This window comes from Etheostoma spectabile, chromosome 5 (genome assembly GCF_008692095.1).
Source record: "Etheostoma spectabile isolate EspeVRDwgs_2016 chromosome 5, UIUC_Espe_1.0, whole genome shotgun sequence".
NCBI lineage: Eukaryota > Metazoa > Chordata > Actinopteri > Perciformes > Percidae > Etheostoma > Etheostoma spectabile.
In genome coordinates, this window is record NC_045737.1 from 33,147,837 (window position 1) to 33,170,191 (window position 22,355).

A 22,355-nucleotide genomic window follows, 5' to 3' on the forward strand; every position below is an offset into this window, starting at 1 on the left:
GCATGGTTCAGAAAGCTCTGTCTACCCCTTGTCAGCATCATGCTATGTCCATAATAGTGTAATAGCTCTCCATGTGCCATGTGAGACAGAAAATGCATCCACTTTACCCTACATGTTGCGGTCTTGGCCCTTTCTCTCTCTTCGCCAAGGATGATGAGACCTGCTTTGTCTCTCAGAGTAAATAAAGAATAGAGTTATGAGCGAGTTACAGCTCATTAATAAGGGCTATTCTTGTTAAAAGGACTGGAATTAGAGAATATGTTACAAGGAGAGTCTTTAAACAAGAAATTGGTATTGACTTGTAGACTTCTTTTAACGGAAACAATAAAAGCTGGTGTCATTTAGCTCTAAATTACGTTTTCAGGCAGACAGGGCAATTTTCATGGCAACTCACAGATGCAGACTCAGATGAACTGTGCTGAAATAGTTTTCTCTGCTTCAAAGTTAGTGCTTAAATTTCAAGAACGTGTTGATTCCAGGAAATAGCTGTAGCTTGGTGCGTCGCACATCTACATTGCTCACAACACAAACTGTTACCCATAATGAAGAAACATAAGCAATACCGAAAAATGTACTCATAGTGCTCATCATCCTTGGCGAAGAGAGAGAAAAGGGCAAGACAGCAATATGCAGGGAAAAGTGGATGCATTTTTTTGTCTCATCTGGCACATGGCAAGCCATTACACTGTGTAATGGACATAGCATGATGTTGATAAGGGACAGACCGAGTCTTCTGAACCATGCCATCACAATCAAAGCCATATCAGAGGAACACCACTTTCTCTTTGACAAGTGAACTGTAATCCAGTTTCCATGTCCAATACTAACGCAGGACAATGGGGACTGACTTTATGTGCTATTTCCACCTGTCTGGGTATAATGTGTCAGGCATCAGATGTAAAGGCAGCCCATCCTTTTTTAAATAATTGTCGAAAAAAAAGGGACTTCAGAAAAGGGAAAAACTATTCCCAAGTCTGTCCAATTGACGTTTAAAAAGAAGAAGAAGAAATAAATCAGGTTATTGGGTTATTTCAAAGGGGATTGTGGGATTATTTGAAAGACAAAGGCAGGGCAGGCTTGTCACTGTCAACCATTTTATTTTGAAGAATTTTTTGGGGGGGCATGTTTAGACCTTTGTTTGACAGGACAGCTGAAGACATGAAAGGGGAAAGAGAGGGACAATGACATGCAGCAAAGGGCCGCAGGTCGGGGTTGAACCCTGGCCCACTGCGTCGAGGAGTAAACCTCTCTCTCTCTCTCTATATATATATATATATATATATATATATATATATATAAATGGGCGCCCACTCTACCAACTGACCTATCCGGGCACCTGTATCAACCATTTTTAATTCTCATTGCCTTTTCTTGTTTTATATTTTTCTTGGCGAATTTCAAAAACTAGTTATGTTTGTCATTTTACTTTTGAAAACTATTGCATGCAGCACCCAAAACAGACCCCACCTGATCAAAGTATGAAAAAGGCCTACCTATTAAAGCATCAGTCACGTCCCATCGTGTTATCATCACATCAAGCAAGACTGCTCTCATAACAGGACATACTAAGTTTTAAAGAAAAGAATGGACTGTGAGGAGAAAAATGGTTGCTGGGGAGGATTTTAACAAAGGCCATACATCTGAACCTTGCTTCAAGCTAGAATCATTTATAATTCAGCACAGCTGTGAAGAAGAAATATACGGTTGTAAACCATTAAGGATGAAAGACGTGCCGTACGGAATGCACCAACTGCAACTTTTGAGAGAATTTAGTGACATTAACTTTGTATGTGGCTCATTAAGACTCTGCAGTATTAATGAACGGACCAAGAAGTTGCACAAAGGCTCTCATAGTCATGCTCTCTCTTTTGTTTAATCTGTAGAAAGAGTAGAGATTTGACATAGTTTATAGCTCTCACTGCCTTAAAATACATGTCTTAAATGCATAAACATACATTTGTTGTGCTGGTAGACACAAGTCCTAAGATGTACATTTGTACTGACAAAGACTGTACCAATAATAGTATTAGACATTGGCTCAATACTGGATCAAAACCAGCTACATTGATTAAAGCTAAATGTCAGCCCATCACATGCATTATGTCAGAGATCGATTGGAAATGAACTGTTTTTCTCCTTTTTAATTTACTTTTTAAGATCCCACTTTCCCTCCCGTAAATTCAGATATGTTATTTCATCCTTACTGACTGTGTTACATTCGCTACTTTTGTTATATTCTATAAGAGTTATAAAATTGTGTTGTGACCTAAGAAACTAGTTAGTCAGGTTTGGCTGATAACCTCTGTTAAACAAGCATTGGCCCAGATACTGCACTAATAGTTATCTCAGTTATTGTCCTATTAGCCCAGAATAACGGTCTAAATCAACATAAGTAGAAATGGAAACAAACTTGAGAATAAAATTAATATAGCAAGTTATCATGCAAGTTTCTCCTTGTTAAACCTCATTCAACTCTTCATGTGGAATCTTGCTACTTTTTTTTACATAAGTAATCGTGACGTTCACTGACCAATCAACACATTTTGTAAGGGTAGGGAGGACTGTTGTCTATTCTGAACTGCCTTACAATCCAAAACTAATTGAAAATAATGTATATCGAAACATATTCGTTTTCGTCATGCTGCCTGAAAGCACCGTATGGCTCGAAGCGATCAAGTTGTATTGACTACTGACAGCTTCGCATGTCAACATGTCTGCAAATGAAATCCATTAGCCATATTTGCAACTAGGGGTGGGAATCTCAGGGCAAATTACGATTCAATTTCAATTCAGAGGCTAACGATTTGATTTTAAACCGATTATCGATGCATCTCGATGCAAAAGATTTTTTTATGTACATTGTCGTGCGTGTGTTTTTGTTCTGCACTCTTGCCTAAACTCTAAGTTGTTGTCCGTTATCCCATCATCTTTCAGTCACTCTGTTTTCTGATTTTACATATTTGGAGTCATAAAAGTTAACACATTTAAAAATATATATATATATATATATTTTTTTATTAACTTATCAGAATTGAGCATTGCATTGTTCTAGAGAAAATCACGATGCATCTGAGAATCTTTTTTTTTTCCACCCCTATTTGCAACCTGTGCAAATGTAAAAGGTTTCCCATCCGGTACGTTGTTTGGTGAGGACTTCCACTGCGTGATGGGATACACACTTTCCCATGACCTTGTTTAGGAACTAAGAAATGGGCAAATAAATTCAATGAATATGCACATTAGGTTTCAGGTCAGTTCTCAATATGTGCAGTATTCAGTTTTGCTGTTGTCAGCGCATTCCTGCAGGGAGTATGGTTAACTTCAGAAGTAAAGGTGGACCAACACAAAGTCCACACACAAGCTGCTCATGTTTGCATAAAAGGCACACACCTATTTTATCTTCTGTGTGTGCTGTCCTGTCGCCATTTCAATTACCTGCCACTCAGAGCTGGGCAATATATCGGTACTATATCGATCGTGATACGAGACTAGATATCGTCTTAGATTTTGGATATCGTAATATCATAATATGGCATAAGTGTTTTATCCTGGTTTTAAAGGCTGCATTACAGTAAAGTTATGCCATTTTCTGAACCTACCAGCCTTTTGTAACTATTACAATATTATTTTTCTTTACCCGCATTGTCATTATATTCACATTACTGATGATTATGTATCAAAAATCTCAATCTGTAAAATGTTGTGAAAGCACCAACAGTCAACACTACAATATTGTTGCGATATCGAGGTATTTGGTCGAAAATATTGCGATATTGGATTTTGTCCATGTCGCCCAGCCCTACTGCCACTTCTGTTTTAAGTCACCTTGTTTCTGAGAGAAATACATCTATTCTGTTAAAAGAGGAGAGACTGCCAGCCCCACACTGTTGGCTCGCAGAGTAATAGGCTCGAGCTGCTGCGGAAGTGTAGGAAAGTCCCTTTTCCCTGGAAATTATGACAAACAACAGAGGAGGAAAGCTTTAACAAGGTGGCTGGATGTTTGCACTCCTCTGTGCCCTGTGGACATTACAGACACATACATACATCCTGTAATCCTGTGTGGGTCAAGGTGAGCTTATTTAACATGCAGTGTGTGAAATGCCTGCATCTATGTGATAAGCCTAAATATAATTTGGACTAGTGGATAATGAAACTGGCTCAGTGTTGTTGTATGATGTGGTCACCTGGCTCTCTGTCCACTTCCATGTCCTGCTTTTCACTCACAGTGGATTTCAGGGGAGGTGCTTCGGGAGGGTCCCCTGGGTGTGATTTGTCATCCTGCTCACTATACTCCGTCGCCGCTTGCTCCTTCCAGGGGACTTGAGAAGGGAAGAACAGCGTTGTCACGTCTGACTGGTTTTACGCACACCGCGTGGATCAAGATAACTCCAACTACTGAAGTTTGCATGATATTGCGGGAAGACCATCCGCCCGTGTGGACACCTTGCTGATATGGGCGTGTACGGAGAAGCGGGGAGCATTTGGAAACCGGACTCATATCAGTCGAGTTCCTCCTCGCAGCCTCGCTCCGGGACACTTCCCCCTTTCCAAACCACATAGAGGTCTACCCCGTGATGCGTAAATGGATTCATGTCTCTCTCTGTCCAGTTTCTGCAAGGCAGTGACAATAAAGTTGAGGGAGTTAAACTCATCACTCGAGCTCCAAAAAGCAACGTGGGCGTGAAGCACCTGGAGTAACTACAAAGGTGTCTCGATTACTTCTAGTTCTAATTTGGGATTTATTTATTTTCTAAAAACACCTTTTTAAACTCCCCCCAACCCCCCAACCTTTCCATCAACTTCCACCAGGTCATTCCATTTGAATGCTCCTAAAGTGTTTATTTCTTTTTCCGAAGTATTAAAAAGCCAGCCAGGCGAGGATGGACCCCGTCTGCGGGAAAGTGGAAACTGCCGGCGGCGGAACCGGCGTGAGTGCGAAGGCGCCCAAACATCTGTGGAGGCAGCAGAACCAGCCGGCGCTCTCTCCGCTCCACCACGCGCTGGGGGGAGTGCGCAAGAACGACCGCGTGAGACAAAGAGGCTTTTCGGACACCGAGAGATACCTCAACCCGAGGAACATGGACCGGACTTACGCGGTGGACACGGGGCACCGACCCGGGCTGAAGAAATCCCGGATGTCGTGGCCGTCGTCGTTTCAAGGTCTTCGACGGTAAGAGCACGAGGGGAACTGTATTTCTTCATCTTGTGTCTCGGTTTCCCCCTCGATGAAGATGGGCGTTGTGTGCATGACTGACGCGCGAGAGCAGAGAAGTCTTTCGGCTCGCATATAGTCCTAACTTTGAGGAGATTATTGATTTTTGGCTACGCCTGTGCTCGACCTCTATTTTCCATCACTTTTTTTGTTTCGCACCGTCGAAAGCATCTACTATGTAACTGTAACGGTAAAGAAAGGATGGATAAAGTGTAAGCTTGGTAAGTCGATCCCAAAAAGGTCAAAATAAATAAATAATTAAAAGAATAAAATAGTCGCAAAATTATCCTCATAAAAACATTGCCGTGTGTTTGTTTTTCGGTCTTAGACACACGCTTTCCCATAACCTAAATCTGTTTGAATATGTTTTATAATAACGGAGCTCACTCGCGCTTATTTCGAAGATGTGTCAGCCGAGAACGACAGGTTCGTTCCTCGAAAAAGTCCACATAAATTACTGAGTGTTTTCTTAATAGTTAGGCTTTTATTTCTATGCTCATATCTGTTAGTTTTTATTCGGCACACTAGACAGGCAGAGATGTAGTTTATAACACAGACTGGTGGAAATCAAAGGGAGGCGTTGACCAAAGGTAGGTCACAGGAATTTTCATATTTACATGGCCCCAAACTCAGCACATGCTGTCAGCCCCCTTGTACCTTTTTAAAATAGTGTTAAGTGACCTTTATGGATTAACACCACCAGTGTTCATGTTTGTAAATCAAATCGGTCAAAGAGATACAGTAGGAGGGCTTTACATGGTGACCACATTCTCTGAAATGACACCCACAATAATCTGACTCCCTACACATGGATAATCTTAGGGCATGCATGACAAGTGTGATTCCAGATGATTTGTTTAACCAGAGCAGCTACTGTAAAAATGACAGCAGTACTGTTTGCAGTAAAGACAGTTTTTAGTGAAGCCTGCCTTCAGACAGACAGGCACAAAAGCAGCTCTGCACTCTGACAGCTCGGGTGTGTGGGGAAATGGTTCCGCTCTAACTACTTACTTGTTCTGTGAAGGAGGGAGAGAAAAAAAAAAAAAAGCAATGCAATCCGAGAAGGTCACCTCAGCTCCCGGATTTAAGTGACTGTTGGCGATGTAAGTTTCTGTCAAACAGCTCGCGGTTTCCTTATACTCTTGGTATAGATTTGAGTAATACTTGGCTAGACAGAATGGTCGATAGACAGAGTGGTCACAGTGGCAGAGCAAGAAGGAGGGAGGGAGGCAGCGGATAGAGCACAGATGGAAGTGACATTGCAAAGTGGTGTGCTGGACCAAAACACCCATGTGATGTTTAAATGTTGGATCGAATTTGTATTTTATCCTAACAAAGTAAAATGTAACAGGAGATGATCATGTCATTTAACTGTATCAATTATCCTTCAAGCACTTTTCATATTTGCTTCAGAGGGTAATTACACGGAGATTAACCAAAACAAATCACATTTTGCATAGGAGGCTAATTACGTAAGAGGCACATTGCACTTCAGCACATATTCAGGAACACTCACAGCAGGGTAAATCAAATTTGCCCCCTTTTACACCACAGCCCAGCACACCATTATTTGTAGCTGGTCAATAAGGTCATTGGGTTGCACGGTTTTGTAATTATTATTTCAATGTCTTCTGGGACTCGCAAGGGCATTCATCCGGTGTGGATTTCATTAAATGAACACACCTTAGGGTTAGGAATCATAATATACAATCCTATAATGATACACTGTCCACAATATCAATACAGGTAATTGTGCAACGCAAGACCGTCAGAACAGCAGCTGTTGTGTGAAAGCAGAGCCGCTACAGTTAGTGTGTGTAGCAAACGGATGCACCTCTTAAAGTGACTTTTTTTTTTTATTCTGTGTAAATTACATTTAACTGTAACCTAAATATAGCACATTGTTAAAAATGAATTGCATACAGCTAAGCTATAAAGAAAACTAGTACCATCTCTATGCTTGAAAAAAAAAAGCAATATTTTTATATAAAAGCAATGCCTGATGCATGTGTTTACATTTGAGCCATGCATTTGATTCACTTTTCCAATCAACAAGGCAGCAGCAGGTCACATATCTTCCGGGACTCCAGACGGCAACCAAAAATGGTCGCACCATTTTTTGAAGCAGTGCGAGCATTTATTACAACAAGTGTGACATTTTATTTCTCGTTGAAAAGTCTGCCAGAGTTGGCCGGAGGGAATGGGTCAGAACGGCCTTCCAGCACTTTGATAAATAATAAGTAGATTAATCTAATTGGCATCAGTGTTTCATATTCGTTTTTTAAGATAACGCCAAATATCTATCCCAGTGTTCCCCCTGTTAACTCTCAGCAGCGCAATGCCATGAGTCCATGCACAAGGCAAGTTACCGTGCTGCAGATCTGCTGTTTTAAGATGAGCTTGGCAAAGACTATTCCCTTAAAATAAAATAGATTGATGATACTTGCTGTCAAACAATTCAAATATGTAATCACATTGTTGTCATAGTTAACTCACAATCAATAGCACATTTCTATCTATGCTAAATGTTCCTTGATTTCTTTGTCAGATTTTTTTTCATCGCTGTATCATTAAAAAAGATGCTCTGTTTGTTTTTGTATTGAACAAAACCAATAAAAGCTAGTCAGGCTTTCATCTCACAGTTGTTCGTCGATTAGCAATAACCACAAGTTCATGATCAACTGATAAAACAATTTCCAATGGGCACCGATGAAACATTGAGAGGCGCTCTGCTCATCAATATCGTTGACTCCATGCTGGTTAGAGGAGACACACATCTCCTCAAACCGTGCTGTAGCTTGTGTCAATGGAAATTGGACTTTTTACAAAGGTCCGTCCCCAAGGTAAACACATCAGGCCAATGTCCACATGGGGTCTGGGCTGCGCTTACTAACGCTTCAGCTAAGAATCTGGCGACTCCAATGAGACTGGCGTTTCTACGCCATTTCTCCAGACCGTTTGATGGCGGGAAGGGTTGCGGCGTAAGATGGGTAGGAGTCTTATCTGTGACTGTCATAAAAGAGGAATCATGTTTCTTTCACTTAATAATTTCAAAACAAAAGAAAGTAAGTATGGACTATAGGCGGTCATGGATTGGATGGACGCTTCGTCCAATTTGTTCCTCTACAGCAGAACGTACCTGACCATCCATCGTCAGTGCCCTGTAAACACGTTGATTAGTCCAGCATCCTGCTCTCACTACATGTGATTCATGGTGAGGGTTTCACACATCCAGAGAACCCTGGCTGTTGCTCGCCGAGCGATGTATGGCGAGTTGGAATGTTTTTGGTCAAGTCAATACCCAGCCCGAAACCATCACCCAATTTACACATGGCTCTAGGTGTGTAAGGTCATCACATGCTCAATGAAACATGCAGACATCGCTACTAAATTGACAGCTCTCCCATTTCTCTTGGCGTTAATGGTTTGAGTAGTGGGGTGTTGGGGTGAGTTGGGGTAGTTTTTTGTTTTGTGCAGCATGAAGAGGCAGAGGATATATGATTCTTGCCTCGTCAAATACTTTCAAACAGAAAGGATGGTAATATAAGGCGGTATGGGCATGGAGGCCTTCCCCATTGCTTCTCGAGCAGAAAACGTACCCCTGCCCACTCACTCTACGTTGTATTAAACAGTCGTTGATTTTTCTTCAGCCAATCCTCCTCGTCCTACTGTGACTTGCCAGAGTGAGGTTTTTAGCCAGTATGAAGCATAACCCCCTGGCTATGTCATCAGACCCCGAGGATGTTATTGAGCGAGTTGGAAACTGCTTTTTGGTACGTGACTATATATAACCACAGTCCCAGCCATACTCCCAATTATACTACATAGGCTCCTAGGTGTGTAAAAGATGTCCATAACATGCTAATGAACACATTGCAGACATGGTACTAAATTAGCAGACATCAGCATCCTCTAGCTTGGGTAATGAAATGGGTTATGAGTAATAATTTCTGGCTGAGATTTGATTATTTTTTTGTGTTTGGTGTCACAGCATGAAAGGCAGGCAGAGCTGATAATTAGGTGAATGCCCTTGTCTGGGTCTTATTGACCTGTTCATTCAGTCAGAAAGGGAAGGTGTATTGAGAATGTCCGTCAGGCAAGTTCTGCGACTTACCCGGGCTTTGAAAGAGGAACATGTGCATTAGGATGTCAATGATGCAGACATACTGAGGTGGGGAAGTCAATTTTGGTCAATCTTGGAGTAAAGCCACTGTTACTTAGGAGAAAGGCAAAAGGTCATTCATCACAAAGGATGTGTTAGATTTGCAGGCGATAGTGCTGCAGGCTTCATTCTTGTCACGCTTTCTGAAATGTTCTCAAATCATCATGGTAATAGATGTATACTGATAAGATAAGGATTTATATTTAATCCTGGGACTGTATTTCATTATACTACAGCTATAGATCATTTTTATATGTAAAGTAGCTATGAGATTTCTCCCTACCTCAGCAATATGTACAAAACAATCTATCAAAGAATATTCAATGCATACTATGCTTCCCAACATGCATACATTGTGACACTGGTACATATAATACAACATATGCATGCAAAATGGATGGAAAATAACCAAAAACTCTCATGCAAAACCATACATGCCAATTGATAGCAACTCAGAAGCCATAAGCAAGTATAAAGTATTCGCTAGAGTCGAACTGATAAAGGATTTTAAAGGTCGATACAAATATTTGGTTATTTAAAAATCCCAAAATCAGTATATTTAAAAAAAGAAAATCCAGAAACGAGTAACAAAACAGATTTCCCTAACATTAGTTATCTGTAGTTATTTAGTTCTCACTAAAATAATATGATAAGTAGTTATATTGTCACAACAGAACAGAGGAACATCAAAATATATCCAAGTTCTGTTAAATGTTTAAAATACAAACGTGAGATATGAAAATTTAAAGTCCTTTGTACAAAAACACAATAACAAAAAATAAAATAAAGTGTTGCTAATGGTGTACAGTGAGGGGGAAAAGTATTTGATCCCCTGCTGATTTTGTACGTTTGCCCACTGACAAAGAAATGATCAGTCTATAATTTTAATGGTGGAATTATTTGAATAGTAAGAACAGAATAACAACAAGAAAATCCAGAAAACGCACGTCAAAAATGTTATGAATTGATTTGCATTTTAATGAGGGAAATAAGTATTTGACCCCCTCTCAATCAGAAAGATTTCTGGGTCCCAGGTGTCTTTTGTACAAGTAACAAGCTGAGATTAGGAGCACTCCCTTTAAGAGTGTGCTCCTAATCTCAGCTCGTTACCTGTATAAAAGACACCTGTCCACAGACGCAATCAATCAATCATATTCCAAACTCTCCACCATGGCCAAGACCAAAGAGCTCTCAGGGACAAGATTGTAGACCTACACAAGTCTGGAATGGGCTACAAGACCATTGCCAAGCAGCTTGGTGAGAAGGTGACAACAGTTGGTGCGATTATTTGCAAATGGAAGCAACACAAAAGAACTGTCAATCTTTCTCGGCCTGGGGCTCCATGCAAGATCTCACCTCGTGGAGTTGCAATGATCATGAGAACAGTGAGGAATCAGCCCAGAACTACACGGGAGGATCTTGTCAATGATCTCAAGGCAGCTGGGACCATATACACCAAGACAACAACCCTACGCCGGGAAGGACTGAAATCCTCGAGCGCCCGCAAGGTCCCCCTGCTCAAGAAAGCACATATACATGCCTGTCTGTAGTCTGCCAATGAACATCTGAGTGATTCAGAGGACAACTGGGTGGGTGTTGTGGTCAGATGAGACCAAAATGGAGCTCTCTGGCATCAGCTCAACTCGTTTGGAGGAGGAGGAATGCTGCCTATGACCCCAAGAGCACCATCCCCACCGTCAAACACGGAGGTGGAAACATCATGCTTTTGCATCATGTTTTTCTGCTAAGGGGACAGGACAACTTCACCGCTACAAAGGGACGATGGATGGGTCCATGTACCGTCAAATCTTGGGTGAGAACCTCCTTCCCTCAGCCAGGGCATTGAAAATGGGTCAGGGATGGGTATTCCAGCATGACAATGACCCAAAACACATGGCCAAATGTGGGCAAATGTACGAAATCAGCTGGGGATTCAATACTTTTTCCCCTCCCCGTAGAGCGCCCTCTGGTGGACAAAGTAATTCGGGAAATGCCTAATATCAGCCCACCAATATATCAGTCAGGCTCTAGTATTGGCTGTGTCACCTGTCAGTCTTGTTTGTAATACAATCATAAGGTGACCTTTAACTTTAATTCAGTTGAAAAGTTACTATACCTCCATCTATAACACCAGGGTACACTCAAGAACACTGACCTTTACACACGTCTCTAATGTTTCATGTTGAATTAACTGTGAAATCAGTAATTGCTGTATTTGATCCTTTGGATAAATGCAGGTTTTTAAATGACATCTTGCAGAAATGTGAAGGGCAGTCCACTCAGCGAAGGGGATTGCCCTTACCTTAACAAATCCTCTTAATTCAAACACCAAGGCCATTACCTATTTGGAGCGTTTTAACATTGTATGCGGTTGCATCAAAACTTTCTTCAAGTATCCTTGTGTCTCTGCTCCCTGGTGTCTCTAAGTATTCTCTGGAGATGAGTAGGCTCCATAGATCTATAAACAGTCAGGATTTAAACTGCACCAAATACACAGTGGCTGTAAACCCCTGTCCTTATGATGCCATACAACCAAGATCCATTGAAGCCAAACTGGGGGGAAGATTTGTCTTCTGCTGTTATACTGAAGACCAATCTGGGCCTGATTGAATGTGAGGAGTTTATTTGGCCCGGCTATATATATATACAGTGTGTATATATATGTATAGAGCTTGCTGTATGTTGACACCAATTCAACATGATGGGAGGGGTTGTGTATGTCGGGAACATATTCGTTGGATGTGAAAACTGGACAATGTCCAGCAGAAACCACAGACCAGTGAGTGTGACTGGCTCTAGAAAAAGCTTTGCTTTATAAACGAAAGGCGCTGTACTGAAAGCGTGATATATCAAATAGAAACAGAGCTCCAACAGCCTATGTGAAGCAGCAAGGATTGGTCATCAAATTTCTACCAGCAGGAACAGCCACTTGTTTTCATTACATTCCCCTGGCTTCCCATTCCTCCCTTACAATCTGCTAGGCTAATAAAATGCATCAAACCGTTTTTGAAGGACAGCCTTGTAAAAGGTTACCAGCCAAAGCCTCTCTCGACAGCCTGCTTGATGCTGGGTGATTCCCTGAGGTCTTGGCCGGCTGTGCTGTACTGATCGCATTACATACAACTGGGTTATAAAGACTCTAGCTGGACTCACGACTGGCCTGGTCTAGGGACTGCTGACAGCTTTAAGAGCGCATAATACAGACATGAATTTGTGATGGTTTCTGTCAGGACATCTGGAATAAAGCTGTGGAGAGATCTATGACAAGAGGAATGACTTTTTCATCATTTATTACATGTTACAAAGCACATAGTCCTGAAGTGGCAGAAGTCACTAAATATATGTTCCACTTTAAAGCTGCTGCAACGTAAAACACATGTCTATAACATACATAAATAGGTCTGTAGTTGAATATTTTTGTGTTGCTGTTGTTGCATCTTTGCACATGGGTCTGAATTTAAACATAGTATGAACACAACCTTATATACAAATTGTTGTATATGGCTATGAGAAGCTGTTTATGGTCATAACTAAGCATGCATACACTGTAAATGCATGCCTTCCAGAAAACCAGACATCTGCCATTTAAAAAAAAAAGAGTTAAATAAAAGTTTATATTCAATAAACCCTCCACTGCCAATGTTTTTAGGGGGCAGGCTACTTTGCATGTGGTTGTGATTTGCATGTGTGTCCGATACCATGCAATAAAGCCATAAAGAAGATCTTCGTTAAAGTAATTTATTTATGTTCTTTTTCCATTGTAACTGACTATAAACTGGATAATAAAAAAGTTCTGTGGCGTTCATTGTTTGTTCATGTTTCACAAAGAGTTTAACCTAAGCCAAATCGACAACAAAGTTATAGAAATCACATCCATACAGGGATAGTAATATACAGCTGTTAAAACAAGAATCGGCATTGGAAAGCAAAAAAAAGGTATCGGACCATCTCTAGTAGTGGGTAGGGCAGGGACTGTATGGATTTTTTTTCTTACCGCGTTTGAAAAGCACAAAAGTAGTGTGGTATGCCACAACCCCCTTACGCGAGTAGTGCAAGTTAGAGCAAGAATGGCAGGATGCCTTAAGTGAGTGACGTCAGTGCCTGTGTGGTATGAGTGCTGCTGTGAGGAAAAGAGAGAAGAAAAATAGTTTAAAATGAACAATAAAACAACAAGCTAGAGCTTCTCAAGACACGGTGGCCTTATCTAATGTCAATAGGCGAATGGTGTTACCAAATGTTACACAGCAGCTTCAGGAGTCACATCAATCAGTCTTGAATCATTGGAAGTTTCAGAATTATATTCCCTGTACCTGGGGCGATTCTATTTCCATTGGTCCGTTGTTGGCATGGTGATGTGTTGGCCGCATTTCATTGGCTTTCTTCATAGCCTAGCGTGCACATTTGGGTTTCTCCCGGACACAGATCAAAAGATATCATGTGTTCTAATCTCGTCTCAGCACAGGAGGGGATGGTTTTAAGCCTAAACCACACGTTTGCTTCCTGCTGTCGAACAAACCTTTTTCTTTCTATATGTTAAATGGCAGACGTGACCTAATTAACAGAACAACTCTCGGCTGTTTGCTGTGTGAGCGAAGTGAGCCTCCTCCTGTATGTTGAATGTCAGACATGACCTAATCAATTCTTTTAGGAGCTTGGGTTGGTGTGAGGCAGGTGAATGCTAATTGGGGCTAGTCAGAGAACATAAACGTTGGTTTTAACTTTTTTTTCTCAGTCAGTCACCAGACACCACAGTTGTGCCTGCCTGTCTCAGAGAAAGTGTAATGTTAACAGCACTGTGACCGCTTTGGCCTTGCCAATATATTACATCGCAGCAAACGGTGTATGCGTGACGTTTTGGAAAGTAAACCTACACTTTCTTTGCATTGCCGTGACTCACTGTGACTTAAACAAAACGGCAGAGACAATGTCTCTCCTCATTCCTCCATTTAATGAAATGGCAGAGAGCAGAATTGAAGTAAAGACAGTCAAACATTTGGCATGGTAAAGAGGCCCAGATCTTTTTCTTGGAGAGTTAGTGGACCAAGCCATAATTGAAAGGCCAGTTTTGGGATGTTTGTTAGACTATTTATGATATTTTTACAGTAGAGAGATGGCAAGGAGTGAGGGGAGAGAGAGACTTGTTTAATAGCACAAAAAATTCCATGGGATACCCATATGGCTTTGTTTCTGCTATGTGTAATTTCGCTATCCTTTGCTAACATGTTGTGACTAACATGTCCATTGAGGCCAGGATGCAATTCAAAACTAACATTGTCACGTGGTTGCACACATGGTTCGTTGTACATGTTTTACATGTGTTTGTTGGCATGTATGGTTGGCTCACTAACGGACCACATCACCATAATAAATTACAGTAGAATACGGCTTCAGTATTATGACAGTCTGGCTCTAAGGATGCACATTGCTTGCATGATGTCTGACACATGTGCGCTGCATGTCCCTTCCCTTCCGCTATCCATTTTGCAAGTGCACCGTTGCTGTATCCTGGGCTTAGCGCCGCCCAGGACGGTTGTAATTGGTTGAATGAAATACAAATACAATTTTTTCCCCCCCTATCCCAGAATGGATAGTAGTGTAGCCAGACCGAACTCCAGTGCTGACACGGCACTGCAGTATGGTCAGGCAATGCTAGAATTACAGTATTAGTAACTAGTATTAGTAAGGCAAGGCAAGGCAGCTTTATTTGTATAGCACATTTCAGCAACAGGGCAGTTCAAAGTGCTTTACATAAAATCAGTTAAACAGATAAAACACAAGTACAAACAGTTAAAAAAAAAGTAGTAGTATTATGATGGTCATAAAGTCAATGAAATCAAATTTGTAATGAAGGGAAAACCATCCAACCTGAAATTTATTATGGTGGCTCGGCATTATAACATAATAAAACCCAGGTCTTGCCAGCAGTTATGCCACTGCTTGTGTGGTGTACAGTACAACGTCCGTGCAAAAACACAAGGTCGTCTGTGATTTGCATTTATGTTTCCTTGAGACAGATAAAAAAAAAAAAAAAAGAATTAAAAAAAAAGCCGCCCATCTGAAGACATGCATGCATTATTCATGGTTCATCAGTGCTGTTGCAGATTAATTGTGCTAGGAAGAAAAACAAGTGTTGTACCTGTTTTCTCCCAAAATTGATACTATCATTTTAAGAATTATGTACCCTTGAAAGGTTGACAGCAGTCTGTTTATCTCTACGGTTTCCTTTGTAGCTTGCATGCTGTCGCTCATGCCAAACGCAAGCAAACGTAAACCTAACCTGAGTGTGTTGTGATGGACAACAGAAAAGTGGGTTGTGCCGCAGGAGTTGTTTGAGCCTGTAACTGACAAGCTCAATATGAAGGATGCATCTGTCTTTTACTGCTAATACACAAGCCTACAAGGTGTGTGCACTTGATATTGAAAAGATGTTGGGTGAATTAGCAGTTTAAGACTGACTCATGAGTTGATTTTATGTCACCGGGGGGATTTGACAGGCTAATAAATCAGCCCTGGACCATTTGCTTATTAACAGGAGATGGATTTTGTATCAGACCCGTGGGGAAGAATGAAGAGGCTGGTCTTGATGGATTCTGTTACAGAGCCATTAGTGGAAGCCTTCAGATTGTGTACCAACCAACTCTTTGAAATCCATTATTTGAATCCAATAACATCACATTCAATTCCAACAATACCTTATTACCCAATACACCATTCACTACAAACAAAGCATTTTGAGACGTATCCTATGCAATGACTATGCCCAGTCACAACCTTTTATATATTTTCATGCTAAATTATATGTATAACCACCCATGTACAAAAACATTTAATACATTCTTACATATAATACACAACAACTGAATAATAGCTATATTTCTGTGTAACAATAAAAAAAAAAAATCTAATGGAACTATAATAGCAGTACTGCTAAATTGCTACTGGGACACACTTGCTGTAGGGTGTCTCTGTCTTCCCAAAGAACAAGGTTGTGGTCCTTTTTTAAATATTTTGATTCACTTACATTGAAGTTTCTACAGTGGAAAAAAGTATAAAAATCCTCATAAACTAAGCTTACAGGGTGTGAGTATTTTCTACTAAAACATATTCTGGATTGAGTATTTTTTGAACAGTGATAAGCATGTGTTTTCTCTTGGCATTGGTGTTGCTTGTGTGTTTTTTTTTTTTAGTTTATACGGTTCCAAGCCCCCATTGTCTCACACATTCAGAAATGTCTGCCCCCCCCCTGTCCACATCAGAATCAAGCAACAATGGACATTACACACACGCCCACTGCAGCACAGTTACAGTAGCTATTGAGTTTGGTGGTGAAACTGGTTCAAAATGTAACGTGCTTCTCCTGGCCCGTTTGTGACAAGCTGACTTATCTGCCTGTGTTGCTGCCACTGCAATGTATTTTGTTTAGTGAACATTGGCTATCAGTATAAATACTCACGTCTCGGCTGACTCCAAAGGTGGATGCTCTGCCATGAACAACACAAAATGTCAGAGTGACTCCCACAGAAAGCATCAGCTTAAAAACCTCAAAGTAAGGACTGTGGCTTTCCCCTTTCACAGAATGTGCCACTTAACGGCACATTTTCAGCATTTTTTGGAGACTTACAGAAGACTAGGCCCTATCCGTTAACCCTCCTGTCGTCCTCGGGTCAAATTTGACCAGTTTCAAAGTTTGGGTTTCTTTCAGCCAATTTTTATTGAATTTTTGGTGTTTTATTTAACTGTATAGAATTATTCTGACTTCACTTTGACAATCTGTGATTTTCTATCAACATATGTTCCTTTTGATCTTGAATATTAGTTAGTATTATTCATACTTTCTGCTTTTTTTTCTCATCAGTTATAATTTCATATAGGCTACATATGGTGCATTGACCTTAAAATCCAAAAAATGTAGTGTAAAACTAGTGGTAACAATGTCAAAAACTGCTACAAAAACGATGAAGAGACAAAAACGATGAAGCAGTTAGTGAAAAAAAAAAGTCCAAAAAAAATGTGAATTTTGAGCCGGAAGGACAACGCAGGGATAATCTTAAGAGTGGGATAAATAACAGTGGCAGATCTGTAGAAAGCATTGCTAACTTTGAACCCCCGGCAGAGATAATGTTGCGTTTTTCCTCATTGCATTCACAGAAGGTCACCTTGCTCATTTGGGAAATAGTCGTCATGTCTACATTAGTTGGAGGGGCACACTGATTTAATTAGTGATGAGATCTCATGAGGATGCTTTGAGGACAGCGAGCAGAGAGCATTAAAGAGGGGTGTGGGGAGATTATTTGTGTAGAGTAGGAAAGATAGGAAAGTTCTGGTTCAAAGCAGTTTTTATCAAACTCTCAACTGGGTGCTCACATTCTTAAAATACGAAAAATAAAAAATCTAAAGTTACCCTTGCTATGCAGTGCTATGTATGTAGCAACGTTTTTACCAGTGGGTTCCCCCTTTTGTCGTATGGTATACGTGCATGCAGGCATGTGAGCTTGCAATACACACTTCTGGTCGAGCCGCTGTTAACATGGCACGATTTTAAATATTAATGAAAATCGGCTGTGCTATTTTTTTTTTTATTATCAGGAATGAGATAACTTGATTGTTTGTCAGGCCTCGAGGATACACACGATGAGTAAATGCACAAAAAACATGCATGTAAAGGCAGAAACTATACAAAAACATTTTGTTAGAATTGCAGCTACTTGATTGCAAAACGTTTCAAAGCTGGAGGTCATCCCAACGCAGCATGCCTGACATTTCCCTAGAAATGAGGATAAATTAAAGTAATTGTAGTTTCCGCATCAGTCAGCTTAATATTTGACACACTTGATACCTGTCCAGAATCATGGCATGAAAGGCTGGCAGTGGGTTATGTGCAAGAAAGGAGACAAAGGGTTCATAGCCTCACAGTCGAAATACAGGCGTTGTAGAGGTCCTGCGTCTTCTGCCATACGTTTTTCCTTGGCTATACATGCACAGAGTTGGGAAGGGCAAGGGCAATGTGGTAGTCTGTCACATTTCATCTGAGTTTCTTTAGCTGCAACAGTGATAGCAAAACTGTTATGCGTCTGCAGGGAATCTCGGTGCACCAAATGACTGTGCCTTACTTCCGCAAGATGACTCAAGGCTCAAATGTATAATATCAGAAATTCACATTTCGAAGGCTGCAGGGTTTGGAAACGTAAAAAACAACAACTTGGAAATACAAATGAATCTTGGCCATTTGAGACAACGCAATTTTTCCTACTGCTTGTGTAGTTAATACGCTATAAAGTCAAACATGAAACTCTAGATTGTCAGTAGTTCTCAGACTTCTTCTTTTTATAATAATAATAATAATAATAATAATTGAATTTATATATATAATATAACGCTTTTCAATGAACTCAAAGCTGCTTTTTGGTATGGTTATGAATGCTGGTAATGAAGGCACCAAATAACAAATGCTTCTACTTAAATCTACACCCCATGCAGGGTAATATGTCAATATGCCACAAGTCTCCCCTAAAATGTAGCTACGCTAATGTTCAACAGCATGCTTTTGCTTGAGGTTGTGGAAGAGGTTTATGGCGTTGTCAATCCTGCTCTCAGGCAAACATCACAGCCAGCTGCGGTTTCAGCCTCACCTGACACTCTAAAACCACGGAACACAGTGGGTGCACCGTCAGGGACGGAAGTCTCATCTTGACCCGTTTGTCTTCTCTTGTCTTGCTCCATTTACCATACTCAGTTAGCGAAAGAGAGAGAGAGAGAATTGTTAAAGATCCAGCCCATTTACATTGAGAATATAATATATTTTTTTAATTTTACACAATTCATTTAAACATATGTAAGGATTGCACTAATCCACTAGTGGATTCAAAGTTGTAATAATAATGTACACTAATAATGTATACTTTAATAATCACACAAGGGGGAATTACAATGTTTTCACTCTATTGTTATTACACACAGGCCTGAATTACACACACATGCTCAGTACTATACATGGACTAAATGGAGAGATGTCAGAGTGGGGGGGCTGCCCATGGAAAGAAGCCCAGAACAGTTGGGGGTTCGGTGCCTAGGAGGTGAACTGGCCCCTCTCCAGCTACCAGTCCAGCTGGGAGCGGCACATTACATAAGTGTGTGTGTGAGGAGTGCAGTTATTCCCTCTAGCATATTTCCCCTAGTCAGTATTTAATTAGATATATGGTGTGCATTACCAGAAAGACAGCCGATATTTTACATGGAGAAAGTGGTCTTTTCTCTCAATTACGTTGTGTTTTTTGTTTTTTTTGGGGGGGGGGGGGGGGGGTGTCCTTGTCTGCTTACGGTTAGTGTTCCTATCACAAGGCTGTGACATGATGCTGCTCATTTTTTGTAAATGATCTGTAAAAATTGAGTTTTTTTTTTTGTTCTATGAATGTGTGTGCCATTTAGTAGTCCTGCATGAGAGAAGCGCTGCATGTCAGGCTTTATCCCGGCAATGTACATCCAATGAGCCAGACTAAGACGACACAGACATTTATGAGTCAGCCGGGCTGATAACATCACAAAAGGCATTTTATTTTATTGAATAATAAGTGTGAATCTTTTCAGCTCAATGTAGTGACTCTAATCACCATTATCTATCGGCTGTAGTCTCTTAACAGCTTCACAATAATATTAATAGATCTATATGTGGGCAGTTAATATATATACATATAAATCACGGCTAACAACATGAACTTTTTATCGCAATGAGTAGCTTCTTTTCACTGTAGTGAAAAGAAGAGATGTCAGAAGTGGAGGCTTTGCGCACACACACGTATATACACACACATACACACACACACAGCTGTATTTTCTTGTTTGCTGGCAGTGCAAACACAGGAGCAGTGTCTGTTTGGTCATTTTTTTCTTCAAATGAATTTGCATTCAAATGAAACTATGCAGTTTTTTTAATTTGCCTAAACTGAACACCTTTTGGAGTCAAATGATTTTTTTCAGGTTTAATGGCGTGTCGTCTCGCTCACCCCTAGCGCCTGTGAGTGATATCAGGTCTCGCGATGTAACAAATTGCTTCACGGCACTGCACACATACGCCCATCTGAGGAACCGGCTAACAAGGTAGCGATGGAGTTTTTCCACATTATCTGCATGGCTGAACCGGCAAAAAAGAAGCCGAAAGCTAGGAAAGCATCGTCAGAGGAACACAGAGAGGAAATGGCCGACTGACCGGGCGAGGAGTCAGACACAAGTAAACATAGGAGCTGCCAAATATCCAAACCGTAGCTGTAGGGGGGGGCTCTATAGAGACACCTGCAAGCAAAATGCGAGAAAACAGCAAAGAAATGGCCAAAACGGCATAGCGCCCCTTTTAAGGTGTGCAAACTGGCAATGGTACAGCCAAGGTTGTGTTTTTGCAGTTCTTTTTGCAAAATGAATGCAGTGCAGTTTTGTTTCCAACAGCTTATAATGTGTCCCTCATTGCAAAACCAACGGCAAAGTGGCATTTTCGTAGCTTTTGTTGGCGAAAGGCACACACCCAGGCACACATTTCATGTGTGTTGAATTTAGTATCTTTCACTTTGATGTACATTATTTACTTATCTAGTATCATTTGAGCCTTTTTCAGGATTTTCTGTCAATTTACAAGTATATCACATAGCAGGCGGAGTGGTACATCCGACCCATCTGCAATCTGTAATTTGAGGAGTGTGCTGCAAGTAATCACGCATGTGTCAACGGTGTGGGTATCCTTAGTATCCTCTGAAACATCTCTAGGAAAAGACTACATTTTGTGCTGCATTTCAGTTTGCATGGAGGAGGAATTGTCACAGTTCATGTTCTTTTTTTTTCTTAAAGCAAAATTTAAAACCGCGTACTCTCATCTTTTTTTTTCAAAAATACTGTTTACATGATTGTTTTGTCAGTTCATGCAATCATGTAAATAACTCCAACACGCCACTGATTTTCTCTCACCTAATCTGCATTAATAGTTATTGTGAACACAGAAGAAAGAGGCAATGTCATCCAATATAAAAAAAAAAAGCAGAAACCGCACATTAACAAGACAAATAGTCTAGTGGCTTTGTTTAGGCTGGACTTTACGACTTTATTTTTTACACACCTAACATTGCTGTCGGGCCGGTTCAGGGCACAAGAAAATATCACGGGCTCGGGCAGGTCAAAAAGTGACAGCGTTAAGAGTACGTTATTAATAACTTACAGAAACCACCTTCTCTTCTCTTTGTCTCAAACTGCGGCACTCTGTCACTTGGGTGTGTGTGTGTGTGTGTGTGTGTGTGTGTGTGTGTGTGTGTGGTGTGTTCAAATGAGAATCTGCCTGGGTGCAAGGTACTGCAACAGTGATAACGTGGAATGGAGTTTCATTGATTTGGGCATTCTCTCAATGAGCATTCAGGCATCTAATTTTCACTCCCTATTACAAAGGGATTTACCTTCTTGTCTTTTTGCGTTGTCTGAGCTACACACACGGCAGTCACTGCAGTACATTTGTTCTGTAATGCTGTTGTAAATCAACCACTCAGGATCCTTGCCTTCATTGCCAACTGTCCACTTGGTATTAAAACATCTTATTTTACTGTTACTGTTCTTTGAATCATCCTTATCTTTTTTGTTGGTTGCTTGTTTCAGCCAGCCTCTTGTGCCTGGACATTTTAAAGCTCAAATCCAAGGAAATGGCGGACTTGGTTGAAATGTGAAAGAGTAACAGTGTCAAAAAACAACTAATGAATCGCTTAATTCTGTGCAACCTGATTGGTTGTCACTGGTATTTATTAAGACTGAGAGATGCCAGTGTCTGTTCATATTGGGTAATCTAAGAGTGTTTTCCACAGCCACTGCTTAGATCCCTGCAGAGGATAAATACAGAAAACATGAAACATAACATAACATAACATAAAAAACACCCAAACTGTTTTTCCCCCTTACTAGATTAATTTAAATTCAGTCTTTTGACTAAAAGGCTGACGTTTAAATTCACACATTTTC

The 22,355-nt window shown here is 40.6% G+C and overlaps 2 protein-coding genes and 1 long non-coding RNA gene across 3 annotated transcripts in view; all 3 read left to right on the top strand.

Annotated features, from left to right (window-relative positions):
* LOC116689604 (cAMP-specific 3',5'-cyclic phosphodiesterase 4D-like) overlaps nt 1-22,355 on the top strand; it is a 202,496-nt gene that overhangs the window by 46,936 nt on the left and 133,205 nt on the right.
* Nucleotides 963-20,717, top strand: LOC116689608 (uncharacterized). The gene is made up of 3 exons (XR_004332056.1): nt 963-972; nt 9,482-9,487; nt 20,640-20,717. It is a non-coding gene; the product is annotated as an uncharacterized LOC116689608 (long non-coding RNA).
* Nucleotides 4,275-5,174, top strand: LOC116689606 (cAMP-specific 3',5'-cyclic phosphodiesterase 4D). Its single transcript, XM_032516156.1, has one exon. The coding sequence runs from the start codon at nt 4,881-4,883 to the stop codon at nt 5,172-5,174; it is 294 nt and encodes a 97-aa protein (XP_032372047.1). The 5' UTR covers nt 4,275-4,880.